Source organism: Drosophila miranda, chromosome XL, assembly GCF_003369915.1.
Source record: "Drosophila miranda strain MSH22 chromosome XL, D.miranda_PacBio2.1, whole genome shotgun sequence".
In the NCBI taxonomy this organism is placed as follows: Eukaryota; Metazoa; Arthropoda; class Insecta; order Diptera; family Drosophilidae; genus Drosophila; species Drosophila miranda.
This window is the reverse complement of record NC_046673.1, coordinates 18,432,658-18,453,256: the sequence shown is the minus strand read 5'-3', so window position 1 is coordinate 18,453,256 and position 20,599 is coordinate 18,432,658. Positions and strand designations below refer to the sequence as shown.

At 46.6% G+C, this 20,599-nt stretch overlaps 4 protein-coding genes across 4 annotated transcripts; 3 read left to right on the top strand and 1 right to left on the bottom strand.

The window, feature by feature from the left end:
- The first annotated feature begins 1,061 nt into the window (after window positions 1-1,061).
- LOC108164797 lies at window positions 1,062-8,049 on the top strand. Its single transcript, XM_017300721.2, has 6 exons — window positions 1,062-1,248; window positions 5,351-5,729; window positions 5,992-6,108; window positions 6,772-7,058; window positions 7,138-7,297; window positions 7,360-8,049. The coding sequence occupies exons 2-6, from the start codon at window positions 5,524-5,526 to the stop codon at window positions 7,520-7,522; spliced, it is 933 nt and encodes a 310-aa protein (XP_017156210.1). The 5' UTR covers window positions 1,062-1,248; window positions 5,351-5,523; the 3' UTR covers window positions 7,523-8,049.
- LOC108164798 (type-1 angiotensin II receptor-associated protein) lies at window positions 7,820-13,177 on the bottom strand. Its single transcript, XM_017300723.2, has 4 exons — window positions 12,498-13,177; window positions 11,988-12,134; window positions 8,581-8,650; window positions 7,820-8,464 (listed from the first exon to the last, which is right to left on the bottom strand). Exons 1-4 carry the CDS (start codon window positions 12,543-12,545, stop codon window positions 8,250-8,252), a joined length of 480 nt encoding a protein of 159 aa, XP_017156212.1. The 5' UTR covers window positions 12,546-13,177; the 3' UTR covers window positions 7,820-8,249.
- A 1,442-nt stretch (window positions 13,178-14,619) lies between these two features.
- On the top strand, window positions 14,620-15,816 carry LOC108164297. The gene is made up of 2 exons (XM_017299948.2): window positions 14,620-14,927; window positions 14,997-15,816. The coding sequence occupies exons 1-2, from the start codon at window positions 14,820-14,822 to the stop codon at window positions 15,684-15,686; spliced, it is 798 nt and encodes a 265-aa protein (XP_017155437.1). The 5' UTR covers window positions 14,620-14,819; the 3' UTR covers window positions 15,687-15,816.
- A 96-nt stretch (window positions 15,817-15,912) lies between these two features.
- On the top strand, window positions 15,913-19,331 carry LOC108164286 (putative inorganic phosphate cotransporter). Its single transcript, XM_017299937.2, has 2 exons — window positions 15,913-17,042; window positions 17,114-19,331. Exons 1-2 carry the CDS (start codon window positions 16,826-16,828, stop codon window positions 18,640-18,642), a joined length of 1,746 nt encoding a protein of 581 aa, XP_017155426.1. The 5' UTR covers window positions 15,913-16,825; the 3' UTR covers window positions 18,643-19,331.
- The last annotated feature ends 1,268 nt before the right edge of the window (window positions 19,332-20,599 follow it).

Below are 20,599 nucleotides of genomic sequence, written 5' to 3'. Positions count from 1 at the left end.
TTCGAAATAGGTCTGGAAAAGGACAAATTATAATCACTTTGAATATATAAATTACTGGAAACGTTCACAAAAGAAAACACTTTGATTTGTGCGCTTTTCCTCCAAGTTCCAAGTTCCCTGAACATAAACTTCCCTCCTCTTGTAGAGGGTATGACATGTTACCAAGTCAGCTCACTGTTGACGCGCACTCTCACTCTATGAGCGCTCTTCTCAAACAAGACACCAACTACTGCTTTTCGTCTGCTGGTTTGAGATGCTGTCCAAGTGATTGGGTTTTCAACCGACGATATTTGATTCTCTTTTGTATTATATGTGTATCTATATTGGCACTTACTTTAAGTGACATCTTTTTTTTTCTTAAATTATGGATTTTTTTATTTGATTGTACATATTTTGCATCGGTGAAATCCCTTTGATGCCATCGGATTTTCCTCGAAAAACCGTCACTAGAAAGCGTATCGTGTAACACTACCACGTGCCTCGTTTTGGGAAGTGTAGTTCTTTTTTTTTGTTTTGCTGTATCGCAGCTTTTGCTTTTGACACATTTTCGTTGCCGCCGACGCTCTGTCATTTCGTTGTTTTTGTTTTCGGAGCCAACACTCGTCGTTGGTAGTTGCCGACGTCGCGGTGCTCAAGGTATTTTCTATGTAAGGTATGTACAATTCAGAAACTGCAAATTGAGGCCCAAGGGACAACCGATGAGCACTGCCGCATGACGCGCGACATGATAGTGGACAGGTAAACTAATGATGGAGTAAAGTTCAAACTAAACAGAACTAAAAGACCTTCACACTAATTATGGGAATGGTATTTTAGAATTTGTATTTTAAAAAGAGAAGGGAAACTAGTAGTAGATTCCGAGCATAAGACCCCAAATGGCTCATGCTTGGCATAATTCGATACATTGAGCGCGAGGAGCCAAGGTGTTTAGTTTTTAAAGGATCCAATAGGAACAGTGAAGTCAATACCTTCTTTTTAATATACCTTGGCTTGGCCGCGTCGCTGCTCCGTCTGGCTCCGGCTCTGGCTCGCTTGGCTTTGGCTTTGAGGTCTCTTGATCGATCAGTTGCTGACTTTACGCGGCAGCGAACGGTATTGCGTTTCGATAGTGGTTCCGGTTCCCATTACCGTTACCGTTTCACTTCGACTTCGACGTCAACTGCGATTGCAACCTGCGATTTCGATTGCTACTGCCACTGCGCATGCGCGCCGGACTCTGAATCGGTGGAAAAACAGCGCCTATTTTTGGTTAGTTTTCTGTTTCCTTTTTTTTCGGCGTGCTTGATGAAAAGTGAAACTGTCCAGCGAAAACCAAACGAGTTTGGCTGCCCGATAATTATACAAATTGTTTGTTATTTGCGAATAGTTCTGAGTGCAGTGCATATACATATTTGTGGAATGTGGCTTTGGTGGCTGGTGCGGTGCGGTGCGATGCACAACGGATTTATGGCCCATTAAAGTGGCGCGCAAGTTCAAAAGTTTGCATCCAATTGGGAGATGTGATCCCATTCCGATTCCATTCCCATTCGCATTGCCAGAGTGGTGGCCCGTTGTCTCTGAGCCGCCTTTTATGGCTGAACATGATCGGTTGTTGGGTGGAGGGGGGGAGTGTGCGAGTGCTAGTTGGATCTGTCGCAACCTGGGGCTGCTGCCTGATTAGCAGCTACTTGTGAAATGCGACTAGATCTAACCACGAAACCAATCCCCTACCCCAACTGCCATCATTTATTGTGCCGCCTCATTCTTCGCCAGATTGCATAATGGTGTCGCGTAGAGTGCCCGAAGTATCCACATGGCTGCATCATTATCATCATCCCATCGAGCCTCATGCTTTTATCTGAAGAAGCAGAAGTAGATCTTCTTCGGCTTGGATCGAATCGTGTCTTTGCTTGGGCTCTCTCGCGTGTGCCACAAATGGAAATCAAAACTGGAGCAAATTAACCAAGATTAAGCCCACAATTAGGTGCCCAATGTGAAAGTTAAGGCCGATCCAAGCATTGCCGGAGGCAGAGGAAACCTGTTGTTTCTGTTTCTGTTTTTTCTGCTGCTGCCGCTGCTGCTGAGCGGCTCATCTGCAGCCATGACCACTTTTACTGCACTCCCCCGTCCTTCCTTTCACTACACACCTTCACGATCACAGTGGCCAGATCTGGACGGAGGGGGTGAGACTATGGCTATGGCTGGTACGCTTCACTGACCTATGCCAAGGCCCCCCGCAGATGTTGATGGTCGTTTGTTCGGGCTCTAAAGCTCGGCTCTTGATTTGTTTCTCTCTGTTTTTTGCACTCTTGAACTCGACTAAAACTCTCTACGGCTTTTGCTAGGGCAGAGCGGCAGGCAGCGGTGTAGGGAAGCTCGTATCAAGTTCAAGTTAGCCAAGTTTTGTTTGGTTTTTCAGTGGGGTCTTTGGAGGTTGGAGCCAAGCCCATGCCCAGCCCGGAAATGGAGTGCCCCCAAGCAGCACTTAACAATAGATCGCGTGGGGGCTTGCGAGCACATTAAAAGATGATCTCCAGTTCAAAGCCAACGAACGCTTTCATTATAATTATCTTTGTCTTTGCGACAGCATCTCTCTCTCTCTCCTATTAGGCGCTATCAGCGATGAAAACTGCTAGAAATTTCGACAGTAATCTTTTCTCTTATTTATTTGTATTTTTTCTTGTGTTATTTCCGTTGAAGATCTCTGCTGTTGCTTATTGAAGATCTCATGCTGTGAGCAGAGCTTCGGCTTGGTTCTCAGTGAGTTGACAGATTTTCTGTGCTATGGGTAGGGCTATGAGGGCTTAGATGGGTAAAAATGGTACAGAGGAGAGACCTACAGAGGGCTACAAAAATTAGTTACACTATGAACCGCATCAACTACGACTTTTTGGCATTTTTTTAATATTGTTCAAAGCTTTCTTTAGGTGACAGATCTTGCTTCATTTCATCGATGCATACTCGATCCCTTGCGGCTCAAGGAACATACAATCATACACTCGATCCCAACACGATCGTCATACAAAAGGTTCATTAACTTAAGAATGTAAAATACAATTCATAGCAAAACTGAGCCCTTGGTTATATATGAATCTTTTGAATCTTGATTAATAGAACTATTTTGAATTGACATGAATTTGGAATAAATAACAACCATTCTGTCTAAGTACATAATGCCAATGATGCATCGAGTGTAATAATGCAGCGGTAGTTACGTTAGGGGCCATGCCAACATCGTTCCACGCATTGCCGAAGGTAGGGAGGGTATAGAGGAACTAGTGATCTCCTACACCTAGGATCACTAAATTAAATACGCGACTACCGGATTCCTTCTTGCCATCTATGCCGACCGGGGATTGATTACATTTGTTTTTTTTTTGTTTTGATCAAAGTAGATTCTGTGTAAGTGCACTTAAATTTTTATAATATGGCGAGAACAAGGAAGTATAGGGATAGGAAAGACCCCGACCCCATCCGGCGAGCTGAGCCCAGAGCGCAGTATAGTGCACTAACCCCGATTCCCTTTCCTGCTGAGGCTGCATTGCCAACAAGATTTAACCAGCCCGTAGCCGTAACATTATACTATTTGCATTTGTGTTTAACATTGAACCAACTGAGCCAGCTCAGATCCACTTGACACACATAGCCTCTGTGGCTATAACTGAAGCTTAAGCTGTAGTTACACGCATACACGTGCAATATGTACACACACATGTGTATCGTGATCTTTGGCTAAGTGGGAGCACCATAGCGGGCTGTGGCTGTGAGATAGGTGGAGTCTGAGCTGAGGCAATGCCCATTGCAAAACACGCCACATTTTGGACATCTTCGTCATCGACTTGGATGGGATTGCATGCTCTTCGGCCGTAATTCCCATTGAAATCGCACTGAAATCGGCAAACAAGCCGGAGAGGAGAGCCCCCCAAGAGCCCCAAACAATGAAAACACTTTCACTTTGCTCACCTCGCAGCTACCAAGGGCTACTGCCCCGTGCCCCAGCCACTCTCTGCACTCCTCGCTCCCTCTTGACCAGCTTGCGTAAACTTTCGTGCTATATTTTAGCTGCTTTTTATTGTTGGTGTTGTTTTGTGGCTTTCAAAACAACAAATGCGTCGCCAAGAAACATACAACAAATACTACTACCAATAAAAATAATAATAATAATAATAATCAGTGAATGGCCAAGAGGGGGTGTTGTATGCGGCAGGGGGAGTGGGGGCGAGTGGGAGAGGCAATGGTGTGGGACATATTTATTAGCATGTTGGGTGCGTGTGCTCCAATCGTTGGCGCTGTGGCCGGGGTGGCGGTTTGCTTTTCTGCTTTTCTAGCTTTTGCTTTTTGCTGCCATTCCCGTCTATCGGACGCTTTCTGATGATGTGGTGCCCCGTCAGTGGCCACTAGTGGGGGCGAGGCCATGGCTAAGGTCAAGGACTTGAAAAGGCCACTGGTCAATGATGTAAGTTTGCCAAAAAAGAACAAGAAAATCTTGTGGTTTTTAAAGAGGTTTAAACTTTGAGTCGGCCAGGAAAAGACAAAAGGGTTCTCTAATGGGAGCTCGAAACAGATGGTAATGTCCCTCGATCGTAGCCGACTCAAAATTGATTACTTATGAGTTAAACAAAGACTGAGTCAATATCTGGGTAGCCCCTTTCCGATTCCCATCAAACCATATCGTCAGATCTTGGCCGCAATGTTACCCAACAATGTGCTATTCGTAATGGGGTAATATGCTGGGGGCATTCTTCGTTGTCTCTTCCATTGTTTTGGCGCCGGCCACTCTGCGTATACGTAATGTGATGCATGGGCGAGCATATGGCTGGGCGTGGCTCGTGGTTCTCGTCAGACTGGGGCTTGGCCACTGATGCAATGCATGACATATGTGCGATGGGGGCTCCCATGTCGTGTCTGGCCATTGTTAGTGCCATGACAATTGTCCCCCCCCCCCCCCCCCCCCCCCACCACCCCGCACCAGTAGCCACAGTCGAAGTCCGAGTGGGGAGTCCCAGGGAGGATGAGAACGAGGTCGAATGAGTTGCAAGTTTTGGCACCTGCCGGCGAAGGTGCTGGTTGAATGATCCGTTGGGCGGGCTTTAACATTGGGAAAGCCGCCAGCTGGTGGATGGAACGGGGCACGGGCACGAGCCCCTTAACTAGCTACGAATGTGGGGCTGAATTATTCAGACTTTCCCCCCCCTGACGACGCCCACACGTTGAAACACGCAGACAGGTGCCTGACAGAAGCCCGCCGGCCATCCAAAATCCACAATTCAATGCAATCCTTAGCCCCAGAAACGCAACAACACGCAGACCGAGAACCTTAGCAGCTGATTTAATTAAAGAATAACAATATACGTATCGGAATTAACCGCAGGTTTCGGTTCCGCCGGGAAGGCGAAGGAGTACCGTACCGGCTATCGCATTGCCAGCGCCGGAGCGGCTCAGTCCAGACCAGACGGTGATGCCTTTGGGTCTGGCCCACGTGAACCAGTTGCTTCACTAGTTTCCACACACATCCACGTGCGGTTCGTCCAGCTTCGGTCCGGGATGCCCTACAATCTGTGGCTGCGGCGGCGACTCCAGCTGCTGGCCTCGATGCTGCTCTGCGCCCTGCTCGGCTACCTCACCTCATCGGCGGCCAAGCCGACGCTGTCGTTCAGCCTGCCCCAGGGACTCCAGGGTTTTCCCTCGTTTCAATCGTTCACCCAGCAAATCCTCGAGCAGCGGAGCGTGCGGCAAATGAAGACGTACAGGTGAGCACTCCCATGGATGCACCAGAGATCTTTCTCCCTCTCTCTCTCTCTCTCTGTCCAATTAGTAGGCATCCGGCGTACTTGAGCGGTACGGCCGTCGAGGGTTTCACCGATCAGCAGCAGCAGCAGCAGCCATTGCCATGGACATCACGTACCGCCCATCAATGTGCTGCTGCCTGGCCATGTGCCCATAAATGCCTCAGAGCTCTCACTTACTCTCCTCTCTCTCTCTCTCTCTCTCTCTGTCTCTCTGATTTGACAGCGGGAAGCGGCTGAGCAACGACTCGCTCACTATGATATACTATCACGATCTGACCATAGCCGTAACGGAGCTGGGCCCACAGAAGCTACTGTTGGGCTGTGAACTGATCGAAATCTAGTGAGTATGCATGCGAATTAATAACACGTACATATACGTATCTACATTTTATACATCTATAACTATATCTATCTTTACGAGTACGTGTACATCCATCAATCTGTTTGGGAGCTATCAAGGTTTTGCGGAAGCAATCAATGAATATATAGAACTGATTGAGAATTGTGTGCTTAGACTTGAACGACCAAAGCCCTAAGGATCAGGCATTAGACAAGAATTATTCAGATAGATTTGCATCATTCTGTTCATAGTCAAGGATTTCTAGTGCCTTATAAATTGATGAGGATTGTCAGCCATTAGGCAGATATGAGGATACTCGGGATACTAGGAAAGAATCTACAGAACCACCTTGGTTCCTCGTGCTTTGTATATCACATTATTCTTAGGATGAGCCTGAACAACAATATATCTACTACTATATCCTCTTATTTCCTCTTATTTTCGGAATGTACGCGACTGGTTTGGTTACACGTGTCGCGCGTCATGCGACAGCGCCCCTCGGTCGGTTATGTTTTCTGCCAGGGATGTGTAAAGTTGTAAAAGGTTAGCAATGTGTTCAGGATAAAGCTCAATTCAATTCTAGTGGTGCATTTGATCAGGGATTTCCTCAATGTCGATCGCCATCTCAATCTGAATATCAATATTTTTTCTCTGCTCTGCCAGCAACGACAAAGAGGGAAAGATGCTGCTGGAGGGACTCGCACACTATAATCGTCCGTTGGAGATCAAGTTCGATGAGATGCTCAAGCTGATGGACCAATGCGAGCACGTGGACAAGCTGAGCTACGCCTCGCGCCACAAGGGCAAAACGGAGGGTGGCGAAAGGAGCAGCAGCGGTGGTGGTGGTGCCAGCGGTGATACAGCCTTAGCCAGTGGTACCGATGGCCTCAAGCTGGCCACCAACATCTTTCCGCGCAGTCCCTTCTCCCTGCTCAGCGGCATCATACCAGGTGAGTGTGCTAACCCTACCGCTAGCAAAAGGACCACTCCACTGATCAAGTGCTTTCTCCGCTCCGACCGACTTTCCAGGCACCAAGTGGTGTGGCACTGGCGACATTGCGGAGACGTACAGCGATCTGGGCAGCGAGATGGCCATGGATCGCTGCTGTCGTCAGCACGATCTCTGCCCGGTGAAGATCCGTGCTTACCAGCCCAAGTACGACCTGATGAACGACTCTATCTACACCAAGTGAGCTCTCGGTTATATCCCTGATCCAATTCAAATGATAATTCCCTGATCCCCCACTATAGATCGCATTGCATCTGCGATGATATGCTGTTCAGCTGCCTGAAGAAGACCAACACCTCGGCCAGCCAGCTGATGGGCTCCATTTACTTCAATCTGGTGCAGGTGCCCTGTCTGGATGGGCGCAGTAACCAGTACAAGTTCCGGAAGGCCAAGGAGGGCTTCTAGGCGAAGCGAGGAGGTTTTCTATATACTTAGGTGGGGGAGGGGCATGGGGGGACCGTGGGTGCGCCGGGGTTTCACTGTACAGGACGGCAGAGACGGACTATTTATTGGTTGATTGGCAAACGATGAGGCCCACTTTTATTATTGATTATTCTGTTAGGCATACAGATAAATATAAGTAGAGTTGCAATCATTATCGTTATACAAATAATAATAATAATAAAATTAATATTTTTGGCCACAAAACAAATTTGTGATCGTCTTTAATCAACTACGCAAAATACCATGTACTATTTAGTATCTGATTTATCTGATTAGTTGTCTTTATTCGTTAATCGTCAACAACAACAAAAAAAAACATACACACAAAAAAAAAAATAAACAGTACAGAACAGAACCATGTAGGACAGGAGACAAAACGCACACAGATCAAGATTTCAGATCAAGGGTTCTCCTCGGGCTCTGTGTTCCACATTCAACTACAATGCTACAATGTTGCTTAACCCTAATTGTTGTCTTTACAACAACAATGACAAAAAATTTATTTATTTATAGTAGTATATCAAAATTTCGCATTCTGTTCTGGGGAAGGTTCTCTGCTCCGTTCCGTTCCGTTTACTGTTCTACTTCCAGATCGGAACCCGTCCATCCATTGTGGTTTTTTTTTATTTTTTTGGTGGAGGGCTAGCAGGGTATGTTGGAAATGGTGGTTTCTCAGCTCTCCTCCGGTCTAGAAAATGCTGGCCACATTGGGACCCGGCTGCGAGTTGGTCGGAGTCGGCTGCGTGGGACGGTCAATGTCCTGGTAGCTGCGCTGCTGGCTAGTGGGGAAGACCGAGCCCGTCTGCAGGCTGCCGCCGCGCGTGTTGAACTCGCGGTATAGCAGGGCCACACTCACGGGGCGCAGGATCAGGTTGATAATGCTGAAGGCAATGGCCCAACCATCTGGAATGGAAAAGGTAAATACATACATACATACATACATGGAAAAATATTACAAAGGGCTCCCTGAGTGGGGTTCGATCGATTGTGTTGGATGGATGCGGTCAGCCTCTACTTACTCATGAAATGGAAATAAATGATAATGCTGACTAGATCAAAGAATATGCTTGAAGCATCGATGACGAGCGCCTGCAAAGATACGTAGAACAAAATGGTACGGCATGAGTATGTGGGGAAAGGGCAACGAAAAGCAATCGGAGGCTGGGAGCATGCCACTTATCATATGTATTTACAAGTATATTATATTAAACTTTCTACCCTGACATGACTGACGAGTGACTGGACTGGATGGCAATGAAAAGCGCCAAAGGATGATTGTTGGCTTCAAGTGGGGGCACATGTCATATCGTCTTGCCGGAGGGTAGACTTATATGATCCGATATGATCAGGTTTGGTTGTGTCAGTTAGGGAGAGTAGTCTGCTTACAGTCTAACAAGGAGCATTTTTAAAAGGGATTGATATATTGGTCTCTGAATCTTAAGGCTATTTGGGACTTCTATACAAAAAATACTACATTCCGATGCAGACAGCTACATGGCAACGAAATGGGTGCGACATACGACGTGATAATGTACGTGCTATCGGCAACCTGTGACCTGTCAGGTGGTCACGGTGGGGGCCTACACCGTCTGAGTCATCCTACCAGCTTTCTTTGGCGACAAGTACAAGTATATGTGCCCATACATATCAACTTCTTTTTGTATCAAATGATCGATTGCCAATTTGTTTCGAAATTGTTCTACATCATCTTTAATATTAAAATATTATAATAGCACTTTACTTTTTGTCGCTTACGATCATTTCGCAAAAACGGTTCAATGTCTACTGTACTCACGAGTACTTACTGTACTGCGCTGAAGTAGCATAGTCTACTTTCGGCTACCATTTTTGTGTAGAGTGCATGTCAAATTAATGTAGATTTTTCTTGTAGAAGATACATTACATGTACATTACATCAATATATACTGTCTGATCGAGTGTCAAGGAGTAAATATTTTTGGGTTGATTGACGTTGATTTGGTGCACAAATTTCCCAAAAGCGAACTGATCATTACAGGAGCGGAGAGGAGATCCTTTAGCCATGGGTAATTTGAGTAATTTCCATGATATAATTTCCATGAATATGTACTAATTAGTGTTCATTCTCGAATACCTCACGAAATCAAATATTTGTAAACTAAATGGATCGATACCTAACTCGTTATGGTAGCTGACTTTATTTGGTAACTTATTGATTGCATAACCCATACTCGTACGATTGAGCAAACCAGAGAGCTATAAAACCAATATAGACTTTATTATACCGAAGAAACTTTCCTACTCTACCTATTCGAAAGATTTTGATAAATGGTTTTATATCAACTTTGTTGAATGATCTTTCATCATAGAAGCGCTTATTTTCCACCGATCTGAGTTGAACAATCTATGTACTATGTATGTATAAATAATACAATCATTTACATATGTATTATATAGTATGTATTCCCACTCGTTATTTGTCAATCAAGTGGAATCGGTACGATAGCGATACCCACCACATGTGATGGCAGTGGTCATAGTCCTATCCGTGTTAGCCCAATTTCAATTTTTCGATTTAAATAAATGATACGAATTGATTTTTCTTTACAGTTTTGATTCCGTAGAAAAAGAAGGATATTTGCTTCGGATGTGGCTCGTTGGTCTTTTGCATAGTTAAGTTTATTAAAAGGCGTTGCTAATGGCGTTCAAGGAACCAAACAAAAGGTATGTGCCCCACCAGCTACTGGTGGAGAGAGAGATTGAGGGGTGATGTTGGTTGATGGCCAGAATCTGAGTTCGTGTGACTGACCGAAGCCCCGAAATGAAATTTTTGTTCCTGATACTCTAACTACAATATACTGTTTTTGGTAGCCTTTGACCCAAAATGGCATGTCGCGTGCTGCGGCTCTAAAACGTGTAAACGGGGGCGGAGGCGAGTGCGGGGGTTCTTGGAAGGGTGTAAATGGTCGTTACAGTGGGGGGTATATATGGGGCGGCTGGTCAGTTAGTGTTAGTTGGTTACTTTTTCGGTTGACCGAAGGTCAAAGTTGAGAGTGCCAAACCATTTTCTGCCCTTTCTTGCCGCTAACCCATCTATTAATAACGGTACACACACACATATGAACACATGCACACACGCACATATTTATATATGTATGTATATTCGACACAAATCCGCTTCCATTTGCATACCACCACGTATACCTTCGGTTTATGTTTTTCTTGTTGTTTTGTTTTTGCTACGGCGTATGAGTGCCTGTTAACCCATAAGCGAACAAATTGATTGGACATAGCCCAAAATAGGGAACACTCTTTGGCTTGAGTAAACGTTTTCTCTTTTATGCAAAGAGAGCGGGAAGAGAGTCTTCAGATCTCGATCTCTCGCTAACAAAATCCCACTTGTATATCTCATTACGAAACTTAAGCTTAAAAAAGAATAACCCCATTTTCGCTATCTTATCAGGGCAATGTCAGGGTGTATGTAAACAGAGAAACATGCGGGCTGGAGGCTGTACGGGTGGAATCAGCCGTCGCTTTATGGTGGGCCTCTGAGGCATCACCATCAGATTTTGTGCATCTCTGCTGCAGTCTCTGCATATGCTTTCGCATCAATCAAAAGCACTGCCTTATTCGAGTCGTCATTCAGTGCTCTATCATTGAATTATCCTATTAGATAGACTTTGTCTTTGTTGATATTTCACTCACGATTATCAGCTCTGATTCAGTCTCATTCAGTATTATGCTCTTTACGGCTTTTCTGTTGGTTCCGTTTTTGGCGAAGTTTAATAATTGTCAGTCGTTGAATTGTCTTTAGTCTGTCATTAAATGATTAATTTCCATTGCTTGTATTTCACTGCTTTAAACACTGCTTTACACTGCGCTCAAGCAAAGTTAGTCACGCCACTGCTTTATCTGAGCGCTAAGCTACTCTCTTGTGAAACGTCTACTGCAGTCACCGCCTCTTCCTCTGCTTCTGCTTCTAAGGTGCTCTCCAACTATTTCTCCAATGAGAACATTCGGTATTTTTATTATTATTTATACTATTTGTATGTTAACTTGAGAATTGGCTGATTTTCGTCTAACCGGTTTGGTAATTTGGTTGCGATATCAATGTGACTCGTCCGGAATTTTATTTAGATTAAAATGTGAATCGTAAAGCAGCGATGGAAATTCAGCACTTTAATATTTTTTAATTGTGGGATGAAACGGAGCATTCACATACTATATGTATGTGTGTACATTCTTATCAGCTGGTTTCCTAATGTGTGAGTGAGTGAATGTGTCACCGAATCGAGTAATCTTTCAAAACCAAGGGGAGGCTGAACTGCTTCGATGCTAATGGATTCATTCACAATTTTACGTCTAAGAGCATGACTTCTTATCCGTTTCTCTTTGAACTGCTTAGCCGTTTCACATAATGCTTTTACTCGTTAACCGTTTCACTTACCGATTGCACTGCTTCAATAGAGTCCTTGCAATGGATCGCCCAGAACATGGAAATGATGAACAGAAAATTGTAGAACTCATAGGCCCCATGCCCCCAGCTGCCCAGCATGGCATTCGATATGAAGAAGAAATGCACAAACGCCACCAACTGCAAGAGGGAGGGAGAAATAAATATACATAGGAAGTGTAAGCGGATCAAGCCCCAGACGCGTGGAGTGTCAATTGAAGCCCCACGAAGTCGCGGCGGCGGCATTGCCCAAGCTCTTGGGTAGCTGCAAATTGAGACGCAGACACTCGAGTCGCTGTCGAAGATATTGGATGCCTCTGGCTGCGCCTAGCCTGCGGTTGGATTGTTCGCGCCGGACGGGGTGCTAATCAGCCGTTGCAAGTTGGGCGGGGTCCAGCCAGGACGGTCTTCAAAGCAGTGCATGGCAGGCAGTGCTAAGCAGCCCAACAAGTGTATACTGGCTTCGTGGGGGGTGGCGGGTGGCGTGGTGGAGTACTGCATTACCTTGACGCGCACAAATGGCGATCCCAGCAATTCGTTTAGGTCGGTCATTCTGATGCTGTGGACAGAGATGCAGCTGTGCACACGACTTGACTCTTCTCTCTCGCTCTCTTTTGGCTCTCCCACGCAGGCGGACCTGTTACGCTTATAAACAACAACAACACGCACGCACACACACTCTGATGCTCACTCGTACTCGCGCAGACAGCTGTTTGTTATTTTTGTGCAAAAAAAAATTGCTAAAACTGTTCTACTTTGTCTCCCGTCGCTGTCGTTGTCACTTTACTGTTCTACCGCTGCTGCTGCTGCCGCTGCCGCTTTTGTCAGATCTATTTTCACTTGTCGCTTTCAATTCACTTTCAATTGGTTGAACGCACTCTCCGGGCAATGCAAGTGGCACACTGATGCAGTTGTCTGTATGAGTGTGAGCACTTGTTGGTCTTCCTTGCTCAAACGGAGCGGAAGGTGGGAATTACTTTTTTGCGGGGGCAGGGAGCAGTAACAGTACCAATAACCCACGGAAAACCGTAACGCCTACGCACAGACAGGTACACAAAAATGTAGGTGGATTTATAGAAATAAAAAAAGGTTGGATTTATAAGTATTTTCTGCAGCGGAAAGCGCGAGTGTCGAACAGAGCACGAACGGTTTCAATTTAAATCTAACTTGGACTATGCATGGGGCAGAGCCAGACGACCGAACGGACCCCAGCGGTGGCCTACGTTTTCCCCCCATGGTATGTCTATATTAAGTACGGACGCAGAAAACAGCCTCGAAAAATATTCATTAAAATTTGCATTAAAAAACCAATTTGATCACTGACTCCTTTCTTAACTTATATTATATAAAATACGTTATTTGAATGCATTAGTATCTTGCATTCTCCAAAAAATCCTCGAATTAACAAAAATTCACGAATTTGGTAACTTTTGGTAACTCAGTTTAGAGACCGCCCGTAAAGACCCTACCTTCTATAGTTATACCATGAGTGAGGCAACCAAACAGACCCCAGCGTCGACAGCGATGCCAGCGCCGACGCTGGTGGCGTAATTCTCGCAATGCCGCTGGTATCTTTTTCTATGGTATCCTACAAGACTGGTTAAGTTCACATCTTTATTGAATTGTCTATAAAATAAGGTTTAAGCGGAAACGGTACTCTTTGTTATACCTTTCAAAAAATACCGGTCACGCGTGTCTGCGTGTTCTAAGATGAACAGCTGTTCGGCCCTCCCCTCAACAATGGGTTAATGTACATTGTCATATTCCTTGACTTGAATATTCGGTTAAACATTACTAGCTAGCAAAAACCCTCAGCTCTGAGCTTATAAATTTATCCGATAGATCAATCAATTTTCTACAACACTAGCAAGTTTTAAATACTCCTTTTTATTGGATTTGATTGTGAAATAAGTAAACAATCTTTACTAAATTAAATTCCTTGCACGGTAACTACACGCTAACTATATATTTGCTACATATTAACTACATTTTCATGTAATTACCAAAACTGACGCCTGAAGGGGAAGTGTGTACGATTCAACAATTTTTTCCCGTTGTTTTTTCATATATGCCCTATGGAAGCGCCAGGGCGTCATCAACTTTTCGAACTGCTTTTTTCCGACATTTTTGAAAATATTGAGATTTTCATGGCAAACGATCAGTAATTTAATGCTGATCACGAATTAGTATTCGATATGGGTTGGGACAGGTTTCTAAATGGTGCATTGGACAAGAGAGTGAGACCATGTTTAAACTTTGCAAGGTGTGTGAGCTGGACATGGTGGCAAGACAATCAGTCTGACCTCGAACTTAGCGATAAAATATACGGTCTAATCCTCAGAAATATACCGAAATATACCTCACGTGAAAAAAGCCAAACACATTTCAAAAAAATTCAGAATTCCCGCTTCCCGCAATTCAACTGACCCAGTTGGCTTAAAAAAACGCCAGATAGAAAAAAAGTGAAACCGACAGCCCTGAATATCACCCATATCGATATATCGATATAATATCAAAAATTAGGCAATTCAAAAGATCAATGTTTTGCTTAAAAATCACAAGCCGCAATATATCGTTGCCTAAATTCGTCTGTCTTCAAATTCTATGGAATTGCCATGGCCCATGTCATACCGTTGTGGGTAGTCATTGCACCGCCCTTCGCGTGGGGGGCCGCTCCAGCTGAGACCGTGAGTGTGTTTATGTTCCTCTCTGCGTGTGTGCGTGTACATATGTGTGTGCGAGCTGCTGATAACGCGATCAGGCAACGCGCGGTGACGCTTTGATTCGGTTCTTATTTCTTTGTGAAAATCAGAAGCAGAACAAGGAATGGCCAACAAATCCATGTCAGCGAAGAAAGTACTCAACTCATTCCAGCCAGCTATCACCAGCGACATGGTCAACAAGCTGCAGCTGACGCCTGAGCCCGGGGCGAAGGTAATTCGGCCTCACGCCCCCCTTCCATAAACCGGACATAACCTTGACACTCGGCCTTTTAAATTCAAGATTTCGGGGCTTCAAGATGGAAGCGTGGCTGCGTGGCGGTCCCCCCAGCTGATGATCGTCTTCGAGGACGGCGATTTGCACTCCGCCCGGCAGCACCTGCTTGACTCACTGCAAAACCCGTTCGCGCAGGGAGCCGTGGCCACGGTGCTGGTGCAGGAGAGCGTGCGGGATCAGTTTGTGGGCCTGGTGGCACAGAACCTCAAGCGACTGGAGTCACAGGTGGCCAGCCATCCCAGCTACGTCCGCACCCTGGCCCAGATCGAGCTGCTCAAGGCAAATGTGATCAAAGCTAATGGAGATGTCGATGTCCCAGCCAATGCATCACCTCTGCTGGTGGCAGACTTTATAAGCAGCTATCTGGGGCACCAGGGTCCCACTGGCGCCATCACCCTGCACACCTTCCGCACTGCGCGCGAGGCCACGCAAGTGAATCTGAAGGAGTCGGTGCCCTACACCCGGGTCAGCATTTGGAACGAGAAGCTGGCTTGTGCTTACGAGGTGCTCGGCCACCTGGCCGTCGACACCTTCACGATCAACTGTTTCAACCCGGACCTAAGCCCCATCCGACCGGCGTTCGTGGACAACCGAAACGATGTTTGCCTGGTCAAGGGCTATCACTACGAGACGCTGACAATAAACTCTAAGCGCCGGATCGTCGTCTTCCCGGTGGGCACCATGTTTGCCAACTAATTTGGATCTGCAGTTGGACTTGGAGCCGACTCCTATTCCTCAAGGTGTTTGATCAATTATGCCATATGTTCCCCTTTTGTAACTGTTTTTTATACCAATAATTTTTCAATACACGCGTTGCATGACCGAACCTTTGCCATCTGGGGAACGTATCGTACGTTAGGTCAGGGATACTATACCTCTCATGGAAGAGGCATGCAACAGGCCATTCCTTGGGCATGCGTAGAAGTTGTCTAAATCAAGGAAAAGCAGTGCATGCAATACATACATATGAAGGTACACGTGTATGTACCACTAATCCATCATCGCCTGGAAAATATTTCTCATCCCTGTTTCGGTTGTCGTTAAGGCAGAGCAGAGGGTTATTCTCTCAGTTGGGCTTACTCAAAATTTCCCTTTTGTTTCGGCTATCTTTAAATTAAATATTTCTATACAAATTGTATATTCCAGTGCAAGTAAATACACCATATCTCCCCTTTGCATGGGTGTGTGTGTGTGAGGGTGCGCGCGTGAGTAAGCGAGTGGGAAGTACATAGACTGTAACTAAACAAAGATATTGTACTTTACAACAGTGTTTAAAGTGCGCCGTTCGCAACCTCTCTCTTTCCTGCCCTTTCTTACACCAACTCTGGGTGACGTAGTGCTGCTGCTGCTGCTCTACTTTCACACTCTGTGCCGCGGAGTACGTACGCTCCAAAAGCAGCGCTGAGAGAGAGAGCGCCAGAGCAGTCGGAGCGAATTAGAGAGAGAGTAGCGTCATTAGAAGAGAGAGCGACTGCTTCATGGGTTAGACGCGACTGCTTCGATTGTTCGCCCGACCGTTTGTGGCCACTTTTGTTTGGGTTTTGCTTTGGCAGTTGCTGTTGCTGCCGCTTCAGCTGTTGAAGGTGTCTGTCTGCTCGCAGTGCTGTTGGCCCCACTCCACTCCGCTCCGCTCCGCCTCTAAATTAATTCCCGTTCTTCCGCAAAAATAAAACAAAAAGAAAGATAAATGAGAAAATGAGCTGGCAATTGCACAAGCTTCAAAACTAAGCAGTAGAAATATCAGCTACGACAACGGAACAGCAAAAACCAGTAGAAGCATCAGCATCAGCCCCAGAGAGAAACAGAAGCATTGAAGACAACAATTTGCCACGACGATGCCGCCGCACAAGTGGACGGACGAGACGCGGGACGCCTCCTGCTACTACGGGGACGGTGATGATGCTGCCAACAGGCGGCACCACTCCTCCTCCTCCCTCGACGACGACGACGACGATGATGATGCGGATGACGAGCAGGAGGCGTTCTGCGCTGGCGACAGGCCGCTCATTAGGGGCGGCAGCAGTGGCGTTGGCGGGGCGGCCGCAGCGGGAGGTAAGTAGATAAGGCCTGGTACTAGATAAAATGCTCTAACCAATCTCCCCCCACCACCGTTGACCGTATAGTTGAGGGAAGTGACGGCTGCGGCCTGAAGACACGCCACATTTTCGGCCTGATGGGATTCCTGGGCTTCGCCGTGGTCTATGCCATGCGGGTGAACCTGTCGGTGGCCATTGTGGCCATGGTCAACCAAACGGCCATTCCGCATAGCAACGGGTCCGTGGTGGACGATGACACCTGCCCCATGCCGGAGCCGGGGCGCAACGACAGCGGCCACCGGATGCCCGAGGGCGAGTTCGTCTGGGACGAGGCCACCCAAGGCTTGGTGCTGGGAAGCTTTTTCTACGGCTACGTGCTCACGCAGGTTCCGGGCGGCCGCATGGCCGAACTGATTGGCGGAAAACTGATCTACGGCTACGGAGTGCTGGTCACGGCCATCTTCACGCTCCTCACGCCTCTGGCTGCGCGCTGGGACCTTCCGCTGCTCATCCTGGTGCGTATACTCGAGGGCATGGGCGAGGGCGTCACATATCCGGCCATGCACGCGATGCTGGCCCACTGGATACCGCCGTTGGAGCGCAACAAGTTCGCAGCAATCGTTTATGCTGGCTCCAACATCGGCACTGTGATCTCCATGCCCCTGGCCGGATGGCTCTGCTCGCTAGACTTCCTCGGCGGCTGGCCCTCGGCGTTCTACATCTTTGGACTGCTGGGCATCCTGTGGTTCGGCTGCTGGATGTACCTGGTGTACGACAGGCCCAGCATGCATCCGCGCATCTCCCTCAAGGAGCGGGAGTACATCGAGAGGAGTCTTCGCACTCAGTCCCTGATCAGCCAGGATGACGAGGAGGAAGAGGAGGAGGGCGAAGAGAATGGAGAAGGCGTTCGGCTGCGACATGGAGAGGATGACAACATACCCTGGCGCTCGCTGTTCACTTCGGTGCCGCTGTGGGCCATCCTGCTGACGCAGTGCGGCCAGGGCTGGGCCTTTTACACGCAACTGACGGAATTGCCGACCTATATGAGCAACATCCTGCACTTTGACATCCAGTCGAATGCCCTGCTCAACGCCGTGCCCTACCTCACGGCCTGGTTTGTGGGTATCGCCTGCTCTGCCCTGGCCGACTGGATGCTGGCCAGGCGCTACATTTCGCTGCTCAACTCCTACAAGCTGTGGAACACGGTGGCCTCCGTGGTGCCGTCATTGGGCCTGATCGGCATCATTTACGTGGGCTGCGACTGGGTATGGGTCACCTTCATGCTGGCGGGCGTTGGCTCCTTCGGCGGCGCCGTCTACGCCGGCAACCAGATGAATCACATTGCTTTAAGTCCACGCTATGCGGGCACCATGTACGGCATCACGAATTCTGCGGCCAACATCTGCGGCTTCTTGGCTCCTTATGTAATCGGGTTGATCATCAACCACCGCGAGACTCTCACCCAGTGGCACATTGTCTTCTGGCTGGCAGCGGGTCTGAATATCGGCGGCAACTTTATCTACCTAATCTTTGCCAGTGCCGAGGAGCAAAGCTGGTCGCGAGCTGGTCGTCGCAGCAATTCGGGCACGGGCTCGAGGGCACCCCTGCGCACCTAGCGAGAATTTCGGCGCCAGGGAGAGCGCCATGTACCTAAAGAAAGCATCGCTATACAGTTAGAGAATAAGCATGTGTGATAATTGCAATCCTAGGCAGAAGATATTGATATATATATATATACATATGTATATGTGTGTGTAGTGTAGTTATAGGACAGTATTGACGTAGCTTCCAGACGAAACCGAAAACTCTAGTGCTACCAGGAGGAGGGAGCATCGGGAGCAACCTCCTCCATCTCCTTCTTGATGTTAACTGTTTTAGTAGATACGTATATACATTTATTGTATTCGGTGTATCGTTTTATATGGACTTTGTTTTGCTAGGCGTCTTTTTTTGTATACATATGTAACGAGTATCATATACATACATATATATTAATGATATCTACGATATATACAATCCGGACGGACAATGATAAGTTGGGTTCTCAGCCTCGGGTTTAGCCTGGGAAACATACTAAATGTACGAGTATACATATATATTTTATAGCTTTAGAATGAAATTGTACACATCCTATACACAACATACATACCAAGTATAGAACTAGTTCGAAATAAGGATAGACGTTGTATACACAGTACATGCATACATAAATCATCATTATGATAGATATGCCTAGTACCTAAGTCTGTGACGAATAGATAAATGAATGTTGCTGTCAGAATAAACTGCACAAACATATCGAAAAGAGTGTGGAATTCTGGAAAAATACTGCGGCTTTTACGCATCAGAATAACGTTTCGTGGGAATATGCATATGTAATCACCAAGGGCGTACCCTGTATTTCTCGAAGAGGGGGCCTCGCAGCTGGCTTGCCGCCAATTCGATACAAAACGAGGGGGAACGTTGTGAGTTGCTGCGGAGACCGCAACTCTACAGTTATACCCGATACTAAGTCAGTATGGCTCTCCTCCGGCAGACGCCGCTAATATTAAACGACACGACAAGGAGTGCGTGCGAGAGAGACAGAAAATCAGTCTGAGCGTGACGTCGGGCGCTGCGTAGCCACTGAAAATTGATTTCTTGCTTTTGGCTACAAAAATGATCCGATCTGATCCAGATTCAGCAATCTGATAGATATGGTCATTATCTATGATTCTGCGTTTTTAGTTTTCTCGAATGTGCAATATTGTGGATGCAACTGATTTTCGTCCTTTGTGGGGGCGGAAGGGGGTGGGGCGAAATTTTGAGATACACGTTTTATAGTGAGATCTAACAGAAGTGCGGATACCAAATTTGGTTACTCTAGCCTTAATAGTCTCTGAGATTTGTGGATGCCCCAGATTTTCGTCTTTTGCGGGGGCGGAAGGGGGTGTGGCGAAATTTGGACACAAAACGGTCAAGGTCCGATATCACAGGAGTGTGGATACCAAATTTGGTTGCTCTGGCTCTTATAGGTTCTGAGATCCTTGAACTCATATTTTGCAATTGACAAAACCGACCATGAAACCTGTGTGTTAGAGAGAGAGACAGAGCGAGAAAGAATGAAATTGTTTTCTTGATTCTGGCTATAATCATTATTCGATCTGGTTCAGATTTTGCACTGTAGAAGATATGGTCATCCTCACCGATTCTGCGTTTTTGGTTTTATCGTATCTTTAAAAATGTGGATGCCACAGATTTTCGTCCTTTGTGGGGGCGGAAGTGGGCGGGGCGAAGTTTTGAAATATTTTTGTAGCAGTGACATATCACAGAAGTCTGGATCCAAAACATCGTTGCTCTAGCTCTTATAGTCTTTGAGCACTAGGCGCTGAAGGGGACGGACGGACGGACGGACGGACGGACGGACGGACAGACGGACAGACAGACAGGGCTCAATCGACTCGGCTATTGATGCTGATCAAGAATATATATACTTTATGGGGTCGGAAACGATTCCTTTTGGACGTTACACACATCCACTTTTACCACAAATCTAATATACCCCAATACTCATTTTGAGTATCGGGTATAAAA